Genomic DNA, 12,552 nt, shown 5'->3' on the forward strand with positions numbered 1-12,552 from the left:
ATGAAGTCTGATATGTGTTATAATGCGGAAGAACTATGAAAAATATTATGCGAGGTGAAGTAAGTCAGACAGAAAGGACAAATAATGTATGTTTCCACTTACATGAAATATCTAGACTAGCAAGATTCAGAGGCAGAAAATAGATTAGGGGGTTCTAGGAGTTAGGGGAAGGGAGGAATGTAGGGAATTAATGGAATTAATGTTTAATGGGTACAGAGTTTCTCTTTGGTGGGTGAAAAGCTTTGGAAATACATAGTGTCGATGGTTACACGAAATGTGAATGTAATTAATGCCACCAAGTCAGACACTTAAAAATAGTTAAAATGGCAAATTTTACATTATATATCTTATCAATTTTTCAAATACATTATTCAACAAAGAAAATTCTAATCAAAATCATGTGTGGTAGACAATGGATTCGCTTATTATATTAATACATCCAAGTAAATCCACTTAGTAATCTTCCTTATCGTTCTCCACTTCAAATACCTCTATTCAGCTGCACTGCCACCTCTCTCTCTTTTAGAAACTTTACCAGCCTTAGTGTAAGGGCCTATTCTCCCCTAAATGAAGAACATTTCACTTCACCAGTGAATCCTCCCCTTAAACTGTATACTTAAATTCCATTAGGTACTACAGGCCCTCGCTGATTTGGAGGCATGGCCTTGGCCATCATTAGTTGGCTGTAATACATACTATAATTAGTCACCTATTATATAATAGCTACTATGCACAGAACAGTTATAAAATTATTATATAAAAACTACTATGAATACAGTACATAATTATTTCGAACATGACAGAGCTTCCCATAAAGGGGAAAAAGATGAATGAAACTTTGTCGCTATACATGTGTACTTTCTAGTAACTTTAATTTTTTTTAATTTTTTATTTTACATTTAACCCAAGTCTTCCACTACACTTAGATACCCATTCATTCACTTATTCATTTGTTGATTACAGGTTTTTACAATACCCACTGTGTCCCCAACTTCAAGCTTGGCATTTAGGGCACAGCAATGGACAAGAGAAAAGTGCACCCTATCCCCACACTGAGGCATTTAAGAGGCCTATCATAAAAGAAGTCACTTTTCTCTCAAGTCTTTAAATATAGTCTTCTTTCTCTCTGGTAAAAAAGGCCACTGCACATAATAGTAGCCCATGGGTCATGCATGAGGCTTCCACTTCCTGCCCCTGAGAGGAAACTGATGTTCCCAGGACAGAAGGAAATCTGGGCTCAGAGGCCTGTTGCTGTCCCAGATGGCCTGCACAGATGGTCTCCTCCTGCTTGCTACGGACAAGTCTCCCCGACATGTTTGGGAGAGTGAACAGGAGGGTTTGCACTTTAGAATAGTCCCATATCAGTAGAGGACAGGTGTTGCAGTAGAGCGAGCCCAGTCTTTAGAGTCAGTGAGAACTGTGCTTGGATCCAGCTCCCAGGATTCCTGAGCCTTCAATTAATTCCTTATTCTTTCCAAGCCTTTGTTTCTCTCCTCTGTGACAGAGACAGTAACGCCCACACAGCAGGTGGTGTTGAGATTCAGAAATCACACAGCGGTGCCCCAGTCTCCTTCTGCTCCCAGGGGTACCAGTGGGCAGGGTTTCTGAGCATGGATCAAACCATCCCAGCTTTGGAGACAGAACTCCTGCCAACTGGTGGGAGAGAAAAGAATCCTCCACTAGACTATGACGTGATGACCCTGATCTTGAACTTGCTGGACAAGTCACCATTGCCCTGGCCAGGCTGACAGGGAGCACACTGTACTCTGGATCGTGGGCTCCGCATGCCCAGGAACGCCTTCTCCGTCTACACCACGGACCTGACCGGGCCTGATTTCCTGTCCTCTGCGGCCACGTTCCCAGTTCCCTGAAGAAACTCACCAACTTTTTCCATCCCATTTTCACCTTCATCCACCATGTTTAATGCTGAAACAACTGTACACATATGTGTGCATACACACATATATATACATATATATGCACAAATACATATGTAGTCTCTCTAATATAAAATACACATTGGTCTGTATCATTCTTATTGAACCAATCTTGGCGGTCCTTTCATGTCAGGTTGTTGTTCCTTTCATACAGCTACAGAGTATTCCATAAATGGACCATAGTTTACACAGTATCCATGGTCATTTTGGCTGGTTACAACCTTTTAGTGCAAGTAATGCTACATTCATTCATTCTGTACTTATCTCCCTTGAACACACACAAGTATATCTCTGGGATAAATTCTTAGGTTAGAAATTACAGGGATACTTCTGTGCTGCAGCAAAAAAAAAAAAGAAAGAAAGAAATTACAGGGAGAAAAGTATACTTTGTATGTTTGTATATGTTGCAAATTGCCTTCCCTGAAGGATGTATACATCTGCACTCCCACCAGACAGGAGTGAAAGTTCCTAGTCCACACCATGCCCACACAGCACACTATCAAACCTCTTGGGCTTTTATGTGGGAGTAAGTCAAATATAATTCTGTGTAATTTTAATTTATGTCTTTTATTAAACTTGGGTTTCCTATCCTTCCATATGCTTAAGAGCCATTTTTATTTTCAAGAAATTAGGAATTCATGACTTAAGTCATTTTCTCATTGAATTTTTAAATTTTAAATAATCATTTTACAGAAACTTTTTATAAATAAAATAAGTTAACACTTTGGGTATGATATGTTACCAATATTTTCCCAATATTTAATATTTTCAGTATTATATTTCATGCCATGCCAAAAATGCCTTTCTTTTTGCCTTTATTACTGTTGGCTATTTGTCCAATAACATGTCCTGCAGCCTTGTGCCTTCACTGTCTTCTTGTCGGGGTTCCTGTTTCAGTTGATGTCTGAGTGTCCTGGAGTCCCATCATACCACTTACCCTTCTCTCCCACATCTGTTCTACTTAGTCCATGGGCCATTCTTCCTCTGCCACCACTTTGACAAGATCAGCAATGACTCCACATTGCTAGGCCAAAGGTCATTTGCTAGACCTCTCAACTGTAACTGACACTCTTTACTGACCAATGACTCCATTGCTTGGGATCCTGGGACACTGTACCCTCCTGGTTTCCCTCCTTCCCCACAGTTGCTCCTTTACATGTTTCACCCATGACTGTCACATGCAACCTTTATCATATGCTAAATTCCTATATGCATTTCTCTCTGATTCTAGGATGCTTGCTCCAATGATCAGTTTCTCTATGGATGGCTTACTAGGATTTCTCCAGACTCTTAACAGCTGGAAACGCCTTGAGACCTCTTCCCTTTTCAGTCTCTATTAACTTTACACATAGCCCTTGAGGATAAGCTCCAAAAGACTATGGTCTAGTGTTATTCACACTGAAGTTCAAATGTCTGACACAGTGCAGGTACATACTGTGTCTCTATTAGTTTGCTAGGATGGCCGTAACTCAGCAGCACAGACTGGGTGGATTCAACAACACAAGTTTATTTTCTCACAACTCTAGAGACTAGAGTCTGAGAAGAAGGTTTGGACAAGGTTGGACGGTGCCTTACTCTCTCTCCGTCTTCACGTGGTCTTTCCTCTGTGTGTCTACGTCCTAATCTCCTCTTCTCTAGGATCACAAGTCCCACAAGATTAAGGTCCAGGCTTACAGCCTCCTTTATACCTGACTACCTCTTTAAAGTCCCCATGTCCACATACTGTACAGTAAGATTACGACTAACTGGGAGTTAGAATATCAACATATGATTATTACAGGGACAAAATTCTGCCCATAACAAAGTCCTTATTAAAGAGTCACTGATAGAGTATATTCAAGACATTTTCTCAATATTTAAACCAGTATCTAATTAGAATGACACTTTTAAAAATGAAGATTGGCTTAATCTGGCTGTAGCTTGAGGCAAAGAAAGCACAAGGTAAGATTTAAACTGTGTTTGCACCCAGGTTTGAGGACACCTCACTTTCTCATTGGTTATTTATTCCCTATGTGCCTCTGTTTGCCTCTTCTATAAAATGGGCACAGTCATTCACACATTGCAGGTTGGTCGTTTCCATCAGAGATCATATAATTATTGCTCATGTCTTATTTGTGTTCCCAGGGGCACGAGTTCAGAGTTTCTGAGCATGGAGTCAACTCCCCCAGCCTGGAGCACTGAATTCACAGCAGGGGAAACACATTATGAGACCTATTCTGGACCTTGTGAATTGGCCACTCGGATCTTAGCTTGGCTGACCGCCCTCATTGCCCCCGTGGGGCTGGTGGGAAACGGCATTGTGCTCTGGCTGCTGGGCGTCGGCATGCGCAGGAACGCCTTCTCCGTCTACATCCTCAACCTGGCTGTGGCTGACTTCATCTACCTCTGCTTCCTGATGATAGAATCCATGTATATACTCATTAACTTATTCTGGTATCCCCTCATCATCTATATGATCTTCATCTATGTGTTGGGTTTTTCCTACCTGGCAGGGCTGAGCATGCTGAGCGCCATCAGCACCGAGCGCTGCATGTCCGTCCTGTGGCCCATCTGGTACCGCTGCTGCCGCTCGAGAGACACGTCAGCTGTTGTGTGTGGCCTGCTCTGGGCCATGGCCCTGCTGGTGAGCACCGTGAATCTCTTCTGTGGATTTCTGTACGGGTTTGACCATGATGCGTGTCAGACAGCTAAAATCACAGGAGCTATGTGGCTGACTGTTTTGCTTGTGGTTCTCTGTGGCTCCAGCCTGACCCTGCTCCTCAGATTCCTATGTGGTTCCCGGCCGATGCGGATGACCAGGCTGTATGTGACCATCCTGCTCACAGTGCTGGTCTTCCTCCTCTGTGCCCTGCCCTTGGGCATTGCCTGGCTCTCATGGATTCAGGGTGATTTTGAAGTAGATTGTTATTTACGTGCAGCTTCCCTGTTCCTGTCATCTGTCAACAGCAGCGCCAACCCCATCATTTACTTCTTTGTGGGCTCCTTTAGGCAGCGGCGGCAGCAAGGGCGGCAGACCCTGCGGCAGGTTCTCCAGCGGGCTCTGCAGGACACCCCTGAGGTGGATGAACCTGGGGGCAGCCTTCCTCAGGGATCCCTGGAGCTGTCGGGAAGCAGATAGGCCAGGGAGGAGCAGCCTCTGCCCTGGGCAGTCACACGTGACTCAGACAGCAGCACGGTCTGGCAGGCTTCGCCTTTGCATGCATTTCTCTCAACCTTGTGTCTCTGAAATGCCTCAGGAATTCCCCAGTGCCTTCAGATAGATTTCTTTTTAACCTGGCTTTTATAGTTTTACTCAGAGAAAGTATTATCTGAAAGTACATTGTCTCCATCCTTCCTGACATTACCAATAATCTTCTCATGTTATCTTCCTCTGAATCTTTCTATTGAACATTTTTTCTTTGCAAGTTTCATTGCAGTGGAAAGCATGCCTGTCCCAAACCACACAACTCTTCTCTATAACTGATTTCTACCTGACAGTATGAAGAAAGACTCCTTATTTATCATTCACAATATGTTCCCCTGAAAATTACATTCACTGTGTGACCGGGAGGCCATGCTGCAGGGGGGGAAGCTGGCTCTGAATGAGTGAGCTCTGCCTCCCATAAATCGGAGTTCTCAGGTATTGGAAAAAGTAATGTCTTTAGAGACAGAGTCTCTGCCTTCATAGAAATATTTTAGGAAATTGGTTGTATGAAACATATCCTTTGCCCATGGCATGTCATTTGCCATTGGCTGTCATTTGTCCATGGCATGGTAACAAGTTCATCTTGGTTTCTAGTAAACAAAACCATGGCCCCTACCCTGGAAAACTTGTGAGTGGTCATGTAGGCCTTCCTGCACCTGGGGACCAGTGTAGAGTCCATAAATATTCCCCAGTTTGTCCTTCACCATCGGCAACCTCAGTATTGTTTTCAGAGAGGAATTTGTCTTGAGAACCATTTATTATTAACTTAAACTTTCTTTTATTTGTAAGAGAACTCTGTATACTTCCAGTTTTTGCCAACTTGTTCTGCCAGTAACTTTCAATTAGTTCCATGTCCTGTCACCATGGAATCAAGACTGAAAACATCTAACCTTTTCATGATCAGGTCTGTTACACTATACTGATAATACTGTTGGGTTAGCACTGAATTCTGATACACGCTGTGACATAGATGAACCTTGAGAACATTGTGCTAAGTGAAAAAGGCCGACCCAAAAGAATAATACTGTAAGTTCAAGCCCTATGAGGAATGGAAACTAACAAAACTGATCACACAGAAAATACAGAGGATGGGGTAAGGCAAGAATGTATACTCATTGTTTAATGGATACAGAATTTCTGTGTAACATAATGAAAAGTTCCTAAAACTGTGAGAATGGTTACATTTTACTATAAGTATACTGAAGGACACTGAATCTACAGGTAACTGGGTAAAGTAGTCACATGTATGTTATGTAAATATTACCATAACTTTTGAAAGGGTTAATTAAGGAAACTCGGATCAACATAAAGTTGAGGACTAATCTGTGCCACTGGTTTCTGTTTCCACAAAGAACTCAAGCAGACAGAAGGGGCCACCGTGACATGTCGTGACGACACAGCAGGCTCTCTGCTGCTCACAAGCAGTGTGGCTGCCCCTCGGACTGACCATCACAGAGGGGAGATGACAAATAAGCTGAGTACCCAGGAGACCGTACAGGGACGCTACGATATGAAAAAGTCTGGTTTTCAGATTTTCCAATCAAATTCCTTGACTGCTTTTATAACATAGTCAGTATAGAGAACTCAGGTTCCCTGAGTCCAGATGCAATCCTCTTCCATGTCCAGCACTGTGCTCATTTGTAACCTGTATGTACACCCTTGATTTTCAAACGCCTCAGTAGGACTTGGCTGTCCTGAGGGCTCCCTACTGTGGGGGGAGGCAGGAAGACAGTGCTTGCAACCTGTGCACCAGGTAAGACACTGTATGTCATGTCGTCAGGTCACATTATGGACTATTATGAGAGTTAGCTCGGTGAGTCTGTCATATCAACAATCTTAAAGCTTTGGCTGAAGGTGTACTCCATCATGAGGAACCCTATAGTGAAATCTCACCTGGGAACTGGTTAACTTGATGCCAGGGACATTCCTTTCCAGGGTACCTGCAACAAATCTTAGAGTCCCTCAAGGCTTAGGCCCAGGCCCTGAATCCAAACAGAACCAATTTGGCTCCAGACGTTCCTCTATTATAGCACTGAGAACACTGTACCTCAATGATGAGTCTCCCTGTCTCCCTCCTCCACAAAACCGTGAGGTGTCTTAGAACAGAGACTGTGTCATTGACTCCCTAATGCTAGGGACTGGGCTTGGAATTTCGAAGATGCTCAGCTACTATTAACATTTTTCTGAAGCAGCTGCCACCTGAAAATTACAGGGTCCCCCAGCATCTTGAAAAGAGTCACCAGGTCTCACTGTGGCTCCTGCAGCCACCTCCCACTCAGGAGAGCAGTCAGTGTCCTGTGAGAGAGGCTCCTCCCTTTCACTGCAGGCCTGCTCACTGCTACAGGGGCAGGGGGAACACAGGGGATGCAGGACACTGCTCACGAGCCACCTCTTTTCAAGGCTAGTGATGGATTTTTCTCTCAGCTGCATGTTGCAGAGGAACACGAAGGATGTCCAGGAGAGTCCTCCAAGAAGACAGAAAAGATTTAAAAGTCCCTCAGGGCACCTTGTGGGAACTGTCATTCATGACTATGTATTTATGCATGGATTCAAAAAATGTTTCTAGTTACTTGATCAGGCACTGTGCTAATTTATTATAAAAGCAAATATCTTTTCAATAAGACCCTGAATAATAGACTAGCTCTATAAATAATCCTGTCCATTCTATCTAGGATAAAATTTAATTGATGTCCGGTAAATCCTGAGCCTTCATGGCCATTCACTGACTCTCTAGTGCACCTGGGTACAAGAGCACCAAGTCCTCAGCCTCAGAAGGAATAACTGGTTCTATTTCCCATCTTGCTTATGCCAGTTGGACTTGACAGTGTAATGTCCTAATTCATCAATATGCAACATAAATACATGGATTATTAGTATGAAAGGAGGATTACAGTTTCAATGAAAGGTACTGATTAAAGAGGAAATAAAAGTAGGTTCATAGTTATTGTTATTGAATTAGGTGTGAACCTCCCAACTATCTAACATTGGAAAAACATAACCAATATTGAAATATATCCTCAGGCAGAATACTATACATTTGATGCTAAGATCTCCACTTAAATCTCTTCAGTCTCCAAACTGAAAATCATAAAAAATGCTTGAAAGAGTGGGATTCTATTTCCTAAATGCTACTCAAAGGAAAGTTCTCTACACTCATTCAGTGTTCCCCAATCTTTTTGGCACCAGGGACCATTTTCAGGGAAGACAAATTTTCCATCAACCAGGGAGGGGCGGGAAGGTTTCAGGATGGTTTCAGCATCATTCAAGCACGTAACACTTACTGTGCACTTTACTTGTATTATTATTATGTTGTAATATATAATGAAATAATTATACAACTCACCATAGGTTAGAGACCCCAGTTCTAATTTAATTGTGTTGAATTAATTCTAGATAAAAATGAAATACGTATATTACAAATGTATCCTTTTTTATAATTGCCAATTAACAGAACTTTGAAATTATCGTAGTCACTTGCAGTTCTGAATGTATCATTGAGTTTGCTTTTCACAGCAAGGTGACTCATTTAATCTTCAGTTAATTCTGTACGGATGTACTGAGCATCTCCATGTTCCAGCCCACATGTCAGACTTTGGGGAGTCCAGGACAACACTCCCACCTTCACAGAGCTCACGTCTGTAAAAAGGAGCCTAGTGCAAGAAAGACTGCCATAGGATGTGGAACATGCTGTCATAGAGCTGGGTTTGTGACTCCAGGGTACTCTGAGGAGGGAGCACCTAATCATTCTAATGGGTCTTGCTTCCATCCCAAAGAGAAATGTCATACCCAAGCACCCAGGTGATGCATGATGGGATGGTTCCAAGAAACAAGAGATTGCTCACCAGGTGGCTCCTCATGGTACACAACAACCTCAACAAAAGTATCATAACTGACAAAACCACAGGACTATTAAGCTGAATCTTACAGCAGCCGTCCGTCTAGAGTCCGACATCACTCCAATGCACGAATCCTGAAAACATTCTTCAAGGAGGGATCGTGCAGGTGCTTAGGCCACAGGAATTGTGTCACTACCTACTCCCAATATGCTGTGTTGCGGCAGAGGAAGCCCTCGCCTCCAGCCAAGCCCCACTCAGCAACAAGTTATCCTGGGATAAGTAGGCATGCAGAACCTATGAGTACTAAATTGGGAAGAATGATGGACCCAGATCCGGGAACCTGGATTCTAAGGTGACTACATGACCATCATGGTTCTTGTGCCCATTCTAGGCAACCCAAGAAGACAGTGATGTTATGGGATGCCATTTGTGCTGAAGTATCTGTTTTCATAGTATGGTGGTAAGTTTGGACTTTACCATAAATGTGGAATAAAGATAAATCTAGTTGTGATTCAAGGAACCTGAGAAGTTTATGTCTCTACACAGTGACTATAACCACAATATGCACATACTCCTCTCACCTATGTGGCAGCTAACGGGGTTTTGAATATATTGCTGTGACGTTGTCTAAATATTGCTGTGATGTGTGTTGAGCACCAACACTGCCAACACAGCAATGGTGGCTGTAAATACAGATGGGAATTGGTTGCTGTTCTCTAAGAGGTTCTCTAAGAGTGTGGAGGATGAGGTCTCCGTACACATGCCTGTGATAAGAGTCCAATTGTTCTGAATCCTTCCAGGATGCAAAGGCAGAGATGGGAAGCCAACAGGGATAAAATGTCATTAGGAACCATTTATGTGGATGTGAAAAGATCAGGGGATGCTTCTTGAAATATTTGGAATTTGGATCAGGACTCTCAAATCTGCTAAGCATGTACCCTCTGTCACTTTTGCCATCATAAAATAATTTTTGAATTAGGCAAGGAAAGATAAATAGGATCTGGAGAGATAGAAATGTTAGAAGAAGACATTTATAGTGGCATTGTTAGTAGGAGCATAGTGTTGTTTAGAGAATGGTTATCAATATGTAAATGAGTTTCATTCCTTATGCTATCTAAAGTACTGGTCATGGTTGCAATATCCCTCCTAACAAGTATTTGAAAACTGGATTCACTCTTTACCTATGTCAAGTGGTCTGGTCATCATCTGTGGCATATATATATATATATATATATATATATATATATATCTCACTCTGTAAACCTGTATGTTATTCTTGCTCTATAATGCTATATTGCTCACCCTCAATAAAATTCACCTTGTGCTTGTCTTACAAAAAGAAAACCTGAAGTTCTCTGAACAATGAGTAATGTCTGTTGTGGCCTTGAACTGATAAGGAGCCAGGCATAATCGAAGGGGTTGGTACAAGTTTTACAAAGTAATTTGGAGTCAGTGCTACAAAACTGTCAAGTAGAGAGGGCCAGTAAGATCAGCCCAGCAGGATCCATTAAAAAGGCAATGTCTTGCTCTCCTGACCCTCTACCCACATATATGTCCCATGCTCCAGGGGCAGAATACACAGGTAAAGACAACAGGGAGGTAGAACAAAAAGAAATGGAAGGGGCAGAGTAGAGGAGAAGAGAGAAGCAGTGGAATGCACCTTTTCCTCTGATTCTCTATTTTTGCCTATAAAAGGCCCAAATTGGCAACAGGGAAAATGGTTCATCTTTAAATCAAATTAAACATTTTAGGCCTCAGTAAAAATTCACCTCTAAACCTCTTTATACCTTTGTTTAAAGGAGAACTTGTTAGTTGGTATCCAGGGATCACAAACCTACATAAGTCTGCATGTCTTCTTACACCTCTTTTGAAATGTGGTATCTATAATGTCTTGATATTTAGACTAATATACTGGTTATTATATTCTATCACACATATGAGAAAATAAGGCATATTAGGTTCACAAGTTCAGTGAGAGGAAAGGTTCAGGTTTAAATCTTTAATTTTACCTGTAAAATTTGATTTATACATTTTAAAGGAGATAGTTGCAGCATATATGATTAGATTATAATATGTGTCACATTTTAGTAGTGGGGGTGTGAATCCTCATTACATTATATTGTAGCCTGTGTTTCTGGTTTACAAACTTTTCTCCAACATCCCCCACGTCCTCATTCCTGGTGCTTCAGGGAGGCTCAGTTCTTTTTAAATTTTTCATCCAGAAGTAATTGCAAACTAACAGAGGTTACAAACATAGTGCATACCACACCCTCCCCAAGCCACAACACACACAAACTTACTGAGGTAGGTGGCTGAGCACACAAATAAAGCTGGTTTTTTACAAGTCTGGAAGACAGGCCTCTAGAGAAGTTGAATCACCTGGCACCTTCATCAGGGACTTCTAAGCTCCAGAACTGTGAGAAGATACATCTCTGTTGTTTCAGCCTCTCAGCCTCTGGTCTTTTGTTATGGCAGCTCAAGAAGACTAACAGGAACATGGCAAGAACCTAGGAACATGGACTGGCTCTTTAGGAATTTCCTGTTACTTAAACAAATTTTTGCTTTTCTCATCTAAGAGAGAATCCTTGAAAACACTGGCAAATTATCATTAAAAAATACTTTCTCAGAGAAGGCAAGATGGCTGACTAAAGACAGTTATCAGACACCTCTTGCTAGGAGAACCAAGATGGCCAATAGATATGAGTACTTCAAATAGATGATTGGGGAAAAAAATGCTTGAATATATGAACAGCAGAGAAGCAAGGACAGACACTGAGGGTGAAGGAATGGGAAGGGAGGCTGCCAAATCACAGTTCCCAAGAGCCTTGAGCAGCTCCTAGACCAGGCCAGAAAGTGGGAAAGTGAGAACCCTTGGGTTTCAGGCTCCCACATCAAACCTTTATAATTTTAGCTATAGAAGAGCTCCTCACCCCCACAGCCCCCAGACTGGCATAGGGTGCTGCCTGTAGATCAGGCAGAGGCACTGCTCCAACTCATGTGGAGTTCCACAGGCTTCCAGACTCCAGGCACCTGCAGCACAGCAGGGAGCCATCTTGGGAGCCCATCCCCCAAGGCCCTGAAAGCTGCCACTGCAGGATGCCACTCAAGGAAGACAGACTGGAACTCAGGCGCTATCACGTGCCCAAACACAAGTTCCTGTGCTGCAGCTTTGGGCTAATACGGGACAGAGGGTGTTGGGACCACCTGTGCCACACCCGCCAGCCTTTGCCACAGCTTCCTGACTGGCTACTCCCATGGACAGGGGCCTACCTCTCCCAGTGGCCAGCCCAAGCACAACTGAAGCTGACCTGCCTCAGTGTTTGGCAGGCAACCTGGGTCCAGCCCACCCGTCCCTGACTACACCCAGTGTTTGAACATAGGGGACCTGAGGAGGGGTCCCTGCTCTGGTCCCATAACCCAGGACTCAAACCCCTCGCTCAGAGACATACAGAAGAGGGTTGCACACTGATCCCAAAGGGGAAGGAGCCCCCAGGGGCGGAACTGAGGAGTGTGAAGCGTGGGTTAATGCTATACCCCGAAGTGTGGCAACCCGCCTCCATAGGAACAGCCAAGGAAGAGTGTGGACCAGAGTTTC

The 12,552-nt window shown here is 43.1% G+C and overlaps 1 protein-coding gene across 1 annotated transcript; it reads left to right on the forward strand.

Moving 5' to 3' along the window:
• The first annotated feature begins 1,610 nt into the window (after window positions 1–1,610).
• Window positions 1,611–5,055, forward strand: LOC109730713 (mas-related G-protein coupled receptor member X1-like). Its single transcript, XM_020286832.2, has 2 exons — window positions 1,611–1,723; window positions 4,062–5,055. The coding sequence occupies exons 1-2, from the start codon at window positions 1,611–1,613 to the stop codon at window positions 5,053–5,055; spliced, it is 1,107 nt and encodes a 368-aa protein (XP_020142421.2).
• Window positions 5,056–12,552: the final 7,497 nt, after the last annotated feature.

Source organism: Microcebus murinus, chromosome 4 (assembly GCF_040939455.1).
Source record: "Microcebus murinus isolate Inina chromosome 4, M.murinus_Inina_mat1.0, whole genome shotgun sequence".
Classification (NCBI taxonomy): Eukaryota; Metazoa; Chordata; class Mammalia; order Primates; family Cheirogaleidae; genus Microcebus; species Microcebus murinus.